The sequence below is a fragment of the Natrix helvetica genome (assembly GCF_964273705.1).
Source record: "Natrix helvetica genome assembly, chromosome: 3".
Lineage (NCBI taxonomy): Eukaryota > Metazoa > Chordata > Lepidosauria > Squamata > Natricidae > Natrix > Natrix helvetica.
The window spans coordinates 94,653,863-94,669,019 of NC_138549.1; the positions used below are offsets into that span (position 1 = coordinate 94,653,863).

Consider the following 15,157-nt stretch of genomic DNA (forward strand, 5'->3'; position numbering starts at 1 on the left):
GCATCGAGTGCCCAAAGTGGAATGTGTGTGCATGTGTGTGTGTGTCTGTGTGCAGGTGCGCTGGAGTGCCAGAAACATGGCGTGTGCATGCCTGTTTTGGGGCTACTTCAGAAACATGGCGTGTGCATGCCTGTTTGGGGGCTACTTTTGGGAGCGTTTTCAGGCCGTTTTCGGGACTGTTTTCTGGCCGTTTTCAGCCCCAAAAGCCTGAAAAATCACTTAAAAATGGCCTGTTTTTTTACCGTTTTTTAGGCCATTTTCCAGTGCTCTGGTGCCCACGAAGACTAACTTGCACCAGAAACCAGAAGAGCGGTTGGCAAAGGCAGGTGCCCACGCATGTCATAGGTTATCCATTATGGTCCTAGGATCTTCTGAGAACTTCATGGGGGTGGGAGTAGAGTCCACTAGAATTGAGCACATTTTCCAGCTAGAGATTATTTCTTGAACTGCTCTAAGATAGCAGGGCCAATAGCTGCCATATATGATGATTATTCTCCTCTTTCTTGTACATGCAATAATATGTGCCTAGAGGAAAAGCTCCAAAATGAAGAGAACAAATAATCACATTAAAAATGTTATGACTTCCTAATGTTTTGCGGTGGTGTTTTTTTTTTTTTTTTTACTCCAATGATGCTTTCAACTGAATGCAGTCCAGGACCATATAGTTAGTTATTAATTGTTCTCATGTATTCCAGGGTTAACATTAAGGTGTTACCCTGGTATCCATGAGAACAACTCATAACTTCATTCTTGAAGAACTTTGGATTTTTGATCATTTGGCCTTTTCAGCAATAATTTTGTAAAAAGAAAAACAGTAAGGAAGTAGGAGTCCTAAATCTATTGATCTCTTTTGGATCTCCTAGCTGTGACAAGAAATTGAAATGCCCAAAGTGATGAAGTACAATCTTAGCATGAAACAGTCATCCATCAATGGCCAAGTGAGGTCAACAATAACAAAAGTCAGGCTGCAATGAAAAACTGCAGTCATCCTTCCATGTTTTAAATAATAAAAAAAATGATAGTGCTTTATGTTGTAGCTGCATTGGTAGTAAATTAGGTCAGAAGCCAATATGCACTGTCTGATAAGGATGGTTTTCTCTCTCCATGGCCTTGAACCTGAAACGATGGATTATAAGTGCATTAACTATGAAATATCATGCAGCACAGTGCTTTAGTGCAAGTAAACGAAATGCACAACATTACGTGCAATAAGCAGTTTTATAACAATTGTAACACGCGTGTATATGATATCCGAAATACCGGTGGTTGCTGTGAATGACCAATGCAAAGCTTCCAACACCTTCAAAATGTATACCGAAAGGTTTACAATCCCATTGCAAACAGAATGTAAAAAAGCAGAAAAAGGAAGAATTTGGGCATTGCAGAAAGAAGAAAGCTAAAATTTGAAAGTAGGTTGCTATGGAAAAGAGCAGAGATTTGAATAAGCAAGTGAAGCTCCTGGGAAGATTTTGAATACGTCACAGAAATATGGATAATTTCAGAGAACAGATGTGTACCTTATTTTGGCATTACTGCACATATAGTATGTACAAGTATGAATAAAATGCCTTTTGTAATGTCATAATGATAGTACAGAAAAAAGAATAGCCATATTACTTGTACCTTAAATTAAATTGTTTGAATAATTTTCTCTGCTCACTATAAATATAACTACAGTTATATTTATATAACTGCAAGGCAATATAACTACAATTACTATGGGTACAGAGAGGCAGTTTTGAATGAGAGATTTTCATACAGTGAGTAGGAAGATCCTACTGGCTGAAGTGTAAGGGCAATGATACCAAAATTAGGTATTCAATAAAAGCAGCAGTAAGTATACTTTGGCTGCAGTTAAGAGTTATTAACATTGTTCCATTGGCCTCATTATTTTTTTAAAAAATCTGCAGTTTTGAAATAAGCTGGTGTTAAATCAGTCACTAGAAAGGTTACCGCTCTGCACCTGGTTAGGAATCAATTATTGGGCTACAGAATTAATTTTATTTCAGCATATGCTACAAACATATTTTTACACTTTAAATGCAGCACAAATTAAATGAAGCACCAGTAAGCTCGCCTGAGATTTAAAAAAAAATAATGTGTAATTTTAAAAAGTAAATATTCACCCAATATCAATTCCAAATAGATTTATTCAAAATTAAACTCTAAATTTGGTCCATCAGTTAGAAAAAAAAATTCTATCGACATTAGTCCTGCATAAAAAAAAACTTAGGAAAATATGTAATAGATGACCACCGAATAGTATTTTGCAATGCCATTCAGAGTTTTCTTCAGTTAACTGCAAAAGAAATCATTTTTTTTTTACATTAAAAAAAAAAACTTGACTGGCAGGAATGCATCCACATTTGTCCTAAGAGCTCAGCAAATGATCTGAAAATAATATTTATGTATATTTAAACACTTCCTCCTGCTACAGGAAATGATCCCAAGAAATATAAGAATCTTGATATTTGAATGGTGTCATAGCCTCTTTCTGGTAATTTAAAATAGTAACTTCAAGGTAAGGGGATGTTATGATCAAAATTATATTTTTTTCTTAATAGGCAAAAATGCATTACTCCCAACATGCTACAAAAAAAATGATATAATGAGCCACCAATAATAAGACACTGGAAAACATATTAAAATTCGGCATATGCAGTGCATTTCAAATCTACTGATGGTACAGAAAAATAAAACCACAACAAGCATCTTTTTTTGCAATGACACAATGGTAGAAATACACAGCAAGAACAGAAAAAAAATATGAACTGTGTTTGGCCTTTAATTGCTTCTTCAAAAAGTTCACAGAAGAATTAAATACTAAGTATTGCCAGTACAAATTATATTATAGTGTTTTAATGATGTAATTAGGAAAATTAGTATAAATATAAAGCATGGATGAAGTCTTGATTGTTAACCTGGTTTGTGTTTTTAACACAAGAATCGAACCAGTACTATTGTCTCAACTTATGGAATATGTACTTCCTTTTTACTAAAAAAAGCATAAGTTTGTGAGTATTAAAATAATTAAATGGGGCACAAGGAATAAATGGGTGCACAATTCATGCACCACTAAATTTTACAGTTATAGGCAGTATTGTTGTGGTCTGCCGGTGACCTGCAAAGCTGACAGCAGAGTCAGACAGTGAGGAGGTTGGGGAGGAACATTGGCCAGTCCTGGAGTTTGGGGAAGGCTCAGATGATGGCTCTGCATTGGAGGCAGAGAGGGGGCCAGGGCCATCTGGGAGTTATGCGTTACCTCCGGAGCCTCCAGAGTCAGACAGCAGCAAGGAAGAGGAACAGGCTCCCCCTGTTCCCAGGGTACGCATGCACAGAACTGCCAAAAGGCAAGAACAATTAAGACAGAAGGGACGACTCGAGAGTAAGGTGATTGGCCCCTCCCATAGGACATAAAGGAGGAGCAAAGGCACATGAGCCTTTGCAGGAAGCAACTTGGTTCATGCTGATGAGTTTACCTTCTGAAGCTCCATTAGCCTTGCCAAGCTAATTGCCAATTAAGTCTTTGGCAGCGTTTTCAAAGAAAATAAAGATGGCTGCTTCTCAGCCTTATCCCGAAGGACTTTGGCAGCCTACTGCAGGACTCTTTACAACAATTAGGGACTCATTACGGGCTGTGAATGAAAAGCCTTTGAAATAAAAAGAGGGTTTTTGGACCTAATTGTGTGCTTTTTATGTATCAGGAAGCCTACAACAAGTATCTTTTCTAATAGAAAAGACACTAAGTTTCAATTTATTTTTAACAATGGCATTCTAAACAAGTGTACAACTATTTGTGAATCAAGTGAAAAATGAATCAAGCAATGTAAGATTTGTGACCAGCTGTTGCTACGAGAGGAGGACTGCAGAAACCTCTGTGAAAAGATTAGATATACAGAGATGCAGTCGTAAATTGTGAATTTCAATAAATAAATGTTGAGGTTTCACAGCCTCAACATGGTACATTAATGATGACATTTTTCTGCAAATTTGGATGCATACTTTCAATGTGTAGTTACAAACAGATTCAAAATAAGAAAATAGTAAATATGGCAGATACAAAGGTTTTGGATATCTTTTCAGTCAGTGTTTTGTAATATAGGTAGTCCTCAAATTATGACCATTGGTTTAACAGCTGTTCAAAGTTATGAAGGTGCTGAAAAAAGGAGATCTATGACCAGTCCTTGCATATCGATGGTCACCTGATCAAAATTTGAGCATTTGATTACAATATTTATGATGGCTGCAAGCATCTGCGGGGTGTGTGTGTGTGTGTCATCTGATCTCCACTTGTGACTTTTACAGGCTATGTACTTGGAGGTGTGGGAGGAGTCAGAGTTACTAAAAGATTACATGATTAATTAATCACCATATAATTCACTCAATCACGTGCAGCAAAAAGGACATAATATCAGGTGTGACTCAGTTAAGGACTGCATGACTTAGCAACAGAAGATGTGATCTTGATTGTGATCTTAAAGTTGAATTTATTGACTGCCTTTTTAATGACCATAAGAGCTGCAGTGGTGCAGTGGTCAAAATGCAGTACTGCAGGCTACTTCTGCTGACTGCTGGCTGCCTGCAATTTGGCAGTTCGAATCTCACCAGGCTCAAGGTTGACTCTGTAAACAGCTTGGGGAGCACTGTAAAACATTGTGAAGCTGTATATAAGTCTAGGTTCTATTGCTATTTCAAAGTTATAACGGCATAAAAGAAATAGCTGTGCAACTAATTCTTTCAGTTATGACCATAGCAGCACCCTGCAGTCCACCTGATTTTCATTCAGGTTCTTTGTAAACAGTGCATGTTTGTGACTGTGGCAGAGTCCCACAGTCATTTGATCACCATTTGTGTATCTTTAGTTGGCTTGCAACAAGCAGAGTAAATAGAGAATGCAGAACCATAAGTTGCAGTTACACGATGCTTCCCTTAATGACATGATGATTTACTTCATGACCAAACTGGAAGTGAGGTCATAAGACTGTTACAGCCATGTGATTTTTGGCTTAAAAAACAGAAATTCCAGACCCGATTGTGGTGTCTAAGTGAGGACCACCTGTGTCTTCTTTTGTAAAAGAAATTAACAGCTGCTAAGTGTTACTCTAGCTCAAGGGTGTCAAACTGGCAGCCTGCAGGCTGGATGCGTCACTTGAAGGCCACACCCTCCCAGCTCCATGAAGGAAAAATGTCACGATACATCACACGATATCAACGTAACACCACGAGTTTGACACCCCATGCTTTAGCCACCTAAGAATCCTATTTGTGGCTTTTTGTTGTTGTTATTACTCTTTATTTCAGAACTCTTATAATTCAGAAATATTCTTAGATATCTTTGTATGCACAATATGTTTGGGATTTCATTGCTGATTTTGAGTATATTTTACTTGGGGAGTATAAAGGCCAATCCAAAACATTTATCTTTCTTCCTTGTAAGTAGCTCATGACTGATTTGCAGGCATGGTTTAGATTGTCTTTAGACTGATAAAATGTCCAAAATTTTCAAAAAGATACAGGACTTATTTTTACAAGATGTAGTGATTTTGTCAGCTTCCATTCACTTACGGATTTGGTGAAATACAGATTGTGACCAGGGGTACCTGAAACTTTGCACGCAACTGTATCACTTAGCCTTTCATAATGGAGTAGACATGTAGCTTTTAAAATATGGAATTTTTCTGGGGGGAAAGCATGAATATGTATCATTATAGATGCATTCTTGATCAAGGACCATGATATTTAAGCTGAGGGTAAAATAAATTGTGCTAAATCTAGTAATACCTGGAACATTATACCCAGATACATCCACGGCACGCTCCAATTCATGAGCCAAAATTACCACAGCAGGTAGTCCTTTCAAAACTAATAGTAAAGTCAGTGGTTTCTTTACAGAACTGCAAGCCAAGCCAATTTGTCAAGAACTGGTACTGGGCATAAGTACAAATTCCTATTGACTCTTTTGAATAGCTAATTCAAGTTTCTTTTTTCTGAGAGGAAAAAAAAATCAACTATAGTAGCCTTAAAAGCCAAACACTTAAGAACACAGACAGACACTTGGCCAGCATCACACCATGGCTCCTTTCCACACTTCGTGAAGCTAATTGGAGACCCTGGCCTGGAAGTGCTCTGCATGCAAAATGGTTCTCAGGCGATAAACATGTGCTTCGTTTCTCCATCAGTATGGCTCCAGCATCAATTGTGAAAACTAGAGTAAGGGAAGAAGAAGAAGGGGGGGGAGTATACTTACTGTAAGGGACACATTCATATTGGACTTCGAGGTATTTATATGTTCCAGGACAAGGATCAGGAAACACATCCGATCCAGTAACTACTATACATTGAGTTCTGTTGTTGCACCTGTAACAGGATAGAGAGAAAAAAAATCAACACAGCAATTTTAGAATAACTTATTATTTTTATCTTTTGGTGATAATTCTTATAATCCTCCATAGTTTAATACTTGCCAGATGCAATGGATTGCAATGTGCATGTTTCCCAGAAAGTGGAGAAAATGTGAATATGTAATTAGTTCAATGAATGAATGTTCAATGTTCAGTGTATAATGAAATGTCAATTCACAGCAATCGCGGCTAAGAGTTTGGGTAACAACAGATAATTCCTGTCCTTTTTTCAAAAGTCCAGGTTGTTGTTTTTGTCACTGCGTTGTTTTGTTTGCCAGCTGTGCTTCAACTCTAAGACATACGGTAGACTGATCTGACTCTTATCACTAAACTCAACTGCGCATATACACACATTCGTCCACATTCCTTCATCATTATTATTTCATTTTTCTTTGTCTTTTATTTGCCTGCCAAGGTGGTAGGCAGGAACTCTGCCAAGATGTAATCATTTAGCTAGTAAGTTTTGTTTTTACTTTCTTTATAATAAATTGTGTTTCTTAGAATATATCTCGGGTTTATTTTGCTTAATTATCAAGTATACTTCAAGGAGAAGCCACGGTTCATCCCTCGTTAAATACAGGGCTGAATTTACACCCTGACAGTTTTTATTTTGCTTTTGCTTTTTTTGGATGGTGAAACATTTTGAATTCAATTTTTCTAACAATTAATGAATTTTCAGTCATTACGATTATTAAGTAGCAATATTGTTTTAAAGCAACACAATTTAAATAGTTATACTTATTGTTTACAGCTGGATATTTTCCAATAATTGTGCTCGGCATTGGAGAAGCCAAAGTTTTAAAGACGGAAATACTACTGTACCCTTGATGGTATTGTGGAGATGTGACAACTACTGGGCCACCAACAATATTATTGGCAAATTCCTAAGTGGATTACACTCAACATAAAACATTATATTAAATTACAAATATTATGGTAATATAAACTAACAAATGATTTAATCAGCTCTAAATAAAACTGTAAAATAAAAAGTGAATTTAAAAAAAAATAGAAAATCAGGATTTTATTTTTACAAAGTGTGCAATATTAAAAATCATAAAAAAGCAAGCATGAACATTAAAAATATATCAGATTTAATACTGGAAAAAATTACTCAAGATGTCCATCTGTAAGACATTTCTCTGAAATGACATTTTACTTTTCAAGGACATTCCAAGTCATATCCTTCCTCAACATTCATCTCCCACCCCAAATAAACCTTTACAAGAAATCAAGCTATGATCCATTTCCCATAAAATGACCATGTTAATCAGAAGCTGCTGGTTTAAAGAGGTGCGGCATCCTGTAGACAGATACAATATAAAAGACTTGGTGTTTCAAACTGAACTTTAATTTTGAATATAAATGAAGTGGTCCTTGTCAAAACTTAGAATAAAACCAAGTTCAGCAAAACAACTTTCAGTGTTTCATTGTGAAGTCAAAGCAAGGAGCCAAACAAAAGGCCAGGAACAGTTTGGTAACTAAAACAAAGGATGTTTGGCTGCTCTCCTGGGTAAGTTCTGTTTGTCAGTAAACTGAAGAAAGGGCAGCCAGATCTTAAAATAATAGTCTAGCCTTTGACTCCAGCCATATATCAAACTACTGCATTACTAGCATTTCCCATACTATTGAATACCCTTGCATAAGTTGGAGACATCTATCTTATGCTGGAGACTTAGAGAGTTTCTGACATCTGTCTTCCCAAAAAACAGGTGTAAGATCAAGCCATGTTTTCAATTCATGTTTGCTAAATGAATATTAAAGTGAGCTTAATTGCAGCTTTTCAGAGTAACTTCAGTGTTGTTAATAAATGATAAAACAGACATCTCCCCTTCTTTTTAGTATTTAGCTTCTGAAAAGTTAGTTTTAACCTTCAGAGGAAAATAAGTTTTTTTTCCAGAATGGATAAAACAACCCCATGAAATCTGTTATAGATTCCAGGCTGTCATGCTGATTGTCTCATTCCTACAATAATGATAGCTGCCTGTTGGTTCAGATCTTCTATTGTAAACCAGACAATGTGTATTCAGCAGTTTCCCACAATAAACTGACAGACACCCCTCATAATTTCCTTACAAATGTGCCCATCTTAACTAGGTAATAAGTACTCTATAGTTAGCTGTTACGTTTGTATAAAATGTCTTACTAAAAAAAATACACATACATATACTATACATCTTCTTAATAAATTCAGAAGATATTTTCATAACGGTAGTTAGACTTGTAAACTAACAATGCTTTACATCCCAAGTACTGTAGACTGAAATGGCATGGCTATTCAAGCTGAAATTGGGTGCTGAATTTTGTTACTATACTTCAAATGATCTGGATAAAAGAGAATAGGCTATGGGAAGTATTCAAAGGGGATGTTGATAAAACAATTTGGGCCATTTAAAATGCCTCTGCTTAAAGTGCTATGGTAGCAGTGACCTCTGGTACACTTGGTATGGCTGCTTAGCAATAGCAATCAGCACTTAGACTTATATACCACTTTACCATGCTTTACAGTCATCTCTAAGCAGTTTACAGAGTCAGCATATTGGCCCCAACAATCTGGGTCCTCAGAAGGATGGAAGTCTGAGTCAACTTTGAGCTGGTGAGAATTGAACTGCTGGCAGTCATTAGTATTAGCTTGCAGTACTGCATTCTAACCACTGCACCACCACAGCTTAGGAAGCATTAATGACTTTCAAGGAAGTCCTCTACAACCATTTGTTTAGCAACTGTTCCAAGTTATAATGGCACTGGAAAAAAATGACTTACAACTGGTACACTTAAAACTGTCATAGCATTCCCCATAACCACATGATCAAAATTCAGGTGCTTGGCAATTGACATGTGTGCATGACAACTGCAGCATCCCAATATCATGTGATAGCCATTTGCAGCCTTCTCAGCCAGCTTCTGACAAGCAAAGTCAATGAGGGAAGCTGGATTTGCTTAATGACCATGTGATTTATTCAACTTCAATGACACACTTAACAACTGCTTTGCTTAACAACAGAAGCTCTATTCCCAACTGTGGTCATAAGTCAGGAATTATCTCTATGTATCTATGTGAATAACTTTCATGACCAGTTCCAAAATGGAGGGATAGAATAACAATACAAACTATCTTCTTTTGACCTAAAGTTTAGATAATAGTAAATGAAAGTCTCTTTAAACATTGTTTCATATAATTAATAAATATCATTTTGTTTCTTAATTTCACTTAGATGAAAATACCTTCTTTTAGTTCCCCTAAAATTTGGAAAATTTTCCATCCCTTTGGATCTTACAACCATCAGGAGAAGGTTTTGACAGTAGGAACAGGTCTCCAAAAGAGTGGGAATTGCCCTTATTTTATAGGCAAAATGAATTAGTTGTAAACCACATAGAAATTACAATATTTATATGTCTTATTCTATGACTATTATCAGAAAAAAATATTTGCCCTCTTGCGTGAAACAAACAAAATAGGTATGCTATACAGTGGCTTTTAAATATGTCCCCTAAAAAAAAAGAAGAGTCTAACGGGAAGAGAGAGAAAAGTCTTCCTATGCTTCACGTTATAGTTTATCAAACCTGCATAATGTAACATGATTTGCTATAACTGCCAAAGTCACTAGGCAGATATAAATCACTGAACGATTAGGGTAAAGAAGTATATAATATCCATCAGTGGTAAGAGCTTTTCCCTCCTCTAGATAAACAGGATATAATAAGGTATCTTGTAATATTTCTATGGAACAGCTTATCCCTGGTTTTTTTAGCCCTCTTTCACTTTCTCACACTTCTTAAGAACTATCTTTTTTAGCAATGCACTTGGGAATATGTAAGTTTAGCCTAAACCTGTGGGGAGGACAGTTAACTCTCATTGATTGGTGCTTTATACAGCCAACATTTTTAATCCCATCTTCTGACCTTTTGTAAGCTGCCCACGGCCTATAGAAATTTAGCTGCACAGAAGGTATGGGAAAATATAAATAAATAATTCTGGAAATCCTGCATGAGCCAAGTAAGATAGCAGTTATCTCTTACTTAGGATGTCCACCACTGTTCTACAATATTGTAAAATGAATGGAACATGGGCTTTGGAAGGCTTGTAGCTCAATTTTGTCAAATTGTTGCCTTCCCAGGTTCGAATATTGCTAGTGCTATAGCTACAGATACATAGATTGGGAATTCTTGGCACTGAAGAAATAGGGAATTATAATGTGAACACTGCAACACCAAAGACAGTCAATGTATAAAAACTGTTCCTGAACATTAGCACATACTCCGGGGGGTGGGGGGAGAATTAGCATCTCTACCACACTCTAAGAAAATCTGAAAGTTTCTCAAAATGTAACAACAATCCGTATGTGTAAACAACAGCCAGGATATTTCTAACAATTTATTTTATAGATTAATGTAAGGTACATACATTTTTTTCTGTTGTTTATGTGGTATTTTTAACTTTTTAAAGCATTCAGAAAAACCGGGGCTTCATGGCACTGAGAAAATTTTGAAATCAGGTTGCCATCTAATTAACAGTTTCAAATTATTGCGAAAACACAGGTCTGCTTCTTCACACAATAGCTGAAGAAAAATGTCTAAGGCTAAAGAAAAGAAAAGAAACGAGGAGGGGAGGCTGTGTTACATCTCCACTGCTCCTGCATTTGCCACTTTTCATTTATCACTCTGGAAGTCTGTCCCATCTGTGCTTGGCTTTAAAAATGTTCTTTGTTTCCATTCTAATTTGTTTGCCTTCTTGCTGTAATTTCAATGCGTACAATTCCCAACAAATTGCTTTTGCCCTTCTTTTGATTATCATATTCTCATTATTATACTTTACCAAGAGAAAAGTATGGAGATGAGATTCCAGGAGCAATCTATCTGGGTGAGGTGTTTTAATCAATGGTCTTGCTCTGGTGATTAAGCAGAGACTTCTGTTTTGGCAAGATAACATTAGTTTCTCCTGTCTTGCTCCAAAAGCCAATGGGAATCTTTTGCAGATCATTAGATATGCTACAATAAAGCTTTGGTACATTCCCTTTTCTTCCTTAAATTCTTCACTGTCCTATCATTTCCCATCACCATTGGAACTGCATTATTATTATCGCTCCCCTGAAACCTGCACCAGCGCTATGTCTCCAGGCCATTGGATGCCATTTTCAATTGAGGCTCCCACTTCAAAAATATAAATTAAGAAAATTTCATTATCTCCTGCCAGGGGCCATTATTCACCACTGTTCTAGGGAAGATTAAAAATGCAAGATCTATAGTCTTGAACAAATACTCCAGTATGAAAATGAGGATCTGGGTGTAAACGACAAGGCTAATATACTAGGACTAACTAAAATTGAGACTGAATCTACAAACTGAGTTTGTTATAGATCACAGGGCATAGGCAAAGCTAATTCTAACAGACAACTGAATTCTAAATTCACAATCCCTTCCAGCTGGGACTTCATAGACCTATGGTTTTAACATACCTAGAAGCAAATATGATGTAAATTGCATCAGCTTCATTTCAAAGTCATGGGACTTATATCTCAGTTTTCTCTCAATGGACATCAGGATTATATGACTGAAATGTGCATCAGTAGGTCTAGACTGAAACAATGCTGACCATATTTGTAATGCTATAATATACTGAACTTTCTAAAAGATTTATGACAAATCTAGTGTGGTTTCGGAAGTTGTTGAACATATTTTTAATATGTGGTGTGTATGTGTGCAGTTTTATGCAATTACTCTAAATATATATATTATTTAACCTGACAACAACAGATGCTAGTGTATCTCAACCTAAGTTTACTTGGGCAGATCACGCGTGGTATTTTACTCTTTCAAAGAATCAACAGAATTTGTGTAGCAGTTATTTCTGCATATTGCAGACAGAAACATCAAAACACATGGGACTACATCTCATTTTAATTTTGACAAATCTGACTTACAAACATATAAAACTGCTATAGAATAGAGAATCTAGCCCACCTGGGACTGCTTGAGATGCTTGATGGTGGCTGGGCCTGCAGATATGTAAACACACATGCTTTTGTTTATGCATACGTGTTCCCTGAAATATCATGGAGAAGTAATAGTGAAAAAATAAGGTCTGTATAAAAGCCAATAATTTTCAGTACACGAGGGGAAACACAGATGCATAGTTTTTATTTAATTGTTTAATAGCTAATGATTTATTGGACATTATTAATTACTAAATAAACATAAGGAAACTAAATGTAGTGCAATTAATATAGCATAGGAGGTGTTGCATAGTAATGATCATTTGTCATAATTAATACAATAAGTAATGCTTGGGGCAGATATTTTAAAATGTAATATAAATACTAAATACAGCAATCTTTTTCTGTTTTTTTTTTGTATTCTCAAAATCAATAAAGGGGAACAAATTAACTTGAAAGTAAATTGGCAATTGTCTACTGAAACACAAACACCCTATGAATTTTCTGCAAGTAGAACCAAAAGGACATGATTAAACAAAAAAATCTTACCATGCTACACAATTAGTGAAGTTTTAGCAAACGTGACTGAAAGCAGTAGTTCCAGGAAGAGTTACTCAAAACTATCAGAGGTACTTTGAAGGGTGTACAACATGTCTAAAGATTGGGCAACAGCTGAATGACGCAATGAACAGAAAACAAGAGGTCACTCTAAAAGTGCATTTCCATTTAAGAAAGTTACTTTTTGATTCAAGCTGGATCTAATTTCTGCTACTTAAAAATATTTCAAAATATGGGCTGCAACCAAAAGTTACAACTACATTATGGAGCCTCATGTAGCTGTTAGTTGCTTAGCCTGTATGAATATAACTGGATGCAATTAGTCATTTATTTATTTCATAGCATTTGTATGGATGCCCATCTTAAACAAGTAACTCTAAATGGCCAACAACTAATATACAAAACATGATAAAACTCCTACAAACAAACAGTTAAAAACAACCAATGCATTGCCTAACTGATACATCTTGATTCTATTGTCTAGAGGAAAGCCAAGTCTTCACAGCCTTTTAGATCTTCCATATAGGGCAGGTACTGAATAGACTTCAAACAGAATTGCTTACAATAATAAATCAATTTATGAATGAAAATGAAATAAAATAGATAAACTACCCTAGTATGTAAAGAGAAAAAATAATATTTCTTTTTTCTGTAAATTATGCTCTGGGTGCCATGTTCTCTTATGGCTGATGGTTATCCACAAATGTGCCTTCTTGTTGGCATTCTCCTCTCTCTAATAAAGGACGTCTTCTACCTACTTTGTTGTCTTTTTAACTCCAAGCAAAGTTTTTATTATTTCAGGGTTTTTAATATTAATTTTCTATTTATGCTTGAACAGAAACATTTAATTCAACTCATCTTAGCTGCCTAGTAATCATTTTAATTATCAGTTTAATTGTTTGTATATTACACATTTGTATGCTTTTCTTAGTTTTATGTTATACTTATTTGTTTAAAATGTTAGATACTGGTTTTCAAAATATGTTATAAGCCACTCTGGAAAACTTTTTGTTTTGAAGAAAGGCCTATAAATTCTTAAATAACGTAATTAAAAACATGAAATTCTCAAGCAATGGGTAATTTCCTATGATCTAAAACAGGAACGTTGAATTCCTAAATGCAAAGCTATATCTTTTCCCTGGGCCTTGTCAGAAAACTGCTTAGCTCTCCCATGTATTTCCATTCTAAATGAAAAGCTATCAGATATCTATTACTCTGAAATGTATTGCCTATTATTAATAAGAGTTAGGCACAATAATTCTACAGTCCTTTAAATATATCCAATTCAGTAAGAACTGTACTGCTGATGTTTGGAGAAAATATTGTCTGCTTACTGTAGAAATACTGGATGTGATGGCTTATTTCAAACAGCTTTCTTATATTTGGCAAGAAGAATACCTAGTCAATCTAAGCTGATCTTCAAAAGTTAAGCAGAGTCAGATTTGGTTAGTACTTAAAGGAAAATGATTCAATACCAATCAGGGCTCAAAAACAACATTACAATATGAAAAAAATTGACAATCTCTCTAGTTTTGTCAATAAAAATGATGTAGCACCACTAGTCAGAACTGAAGACGCTTCTTGGATGAGAAGCAAAACGTCTTGAAGGAAAAACAAAGAAAACCCAACTGCCTTTTAAAAAAAAGCATCTTTTGGACAACCAGGATCTGGATGACTGATAACCTCCCTAGACAGAAATGATGTGGGTATCTCTATGAACTAATCCGGAGCTGTGCCTTACTGGTTGGGAGATTTTATCTTAAAATATCCTAATGACTGATATAAAAAGGATAAAGAATAAATCTGGCAAGAAACAATGCATGCTACCAAACTTGTTTATAAATTACATCTTAGTAGTTAAATAAACATAAAGGGTTAAACATTTTAAAGTGTCAAGACTGTCTCCCCCTTTTCTTGTTTTAAAGTGATTCTCTGATTACTACCCAGGATTTACAATGCTAACAATATGCAAATGTTCTTTTATATAATGTGATTTGCATATATGTTAAATAAAATTTGAAACTGCCTCTAAAACTCCTTTAATCTTTTTTAATTAGCGAAATAAGCAATTTAAAAATAGCAACAACAATTTGTTAATAAAAACTCTGATACGTTAGATGCCTTGATAATTCTGGGCCATTTTACAAGACCTTTGGGTCAGTTTAATGCAAATTAGGCTTGAGTCACCCAGAGTCTTATTAATCCAGCCCAACTTCCTGGTTTGCAAAACTGCACATTCAACATAAAAGTGGCTTAATTTTAGGA

The 15,157-nt window shown here is 35.5% G+C and overlaps 1 protein-coding gene across 18 annotated transcripts in view; it reads right to left on the reverse strand.

The window, feature by feature from the left end:
* Positions 1-15,157, reverse strand: part of ADGRL2 (adhesion G protein-coupled receptor L2) — a 265,400-nt gene that overhangs the window by 75,955 nt on the left and 174,288 nt on the right. For all 18 annotated transcript variants that reach the window (XM_081946479.1, XM_081946467.1, XM_081946480.1 and 15 more), the window contains one exon: positions 6,248-6,357. In XM_081946479.1, coding sequence (XP_081802605.1) covers positions 6,248-6,357 — 110 coding nt within the window. The remainder of the gene's footprint in view (positions 1-6,247; positions 6,358-15,157) is intronic.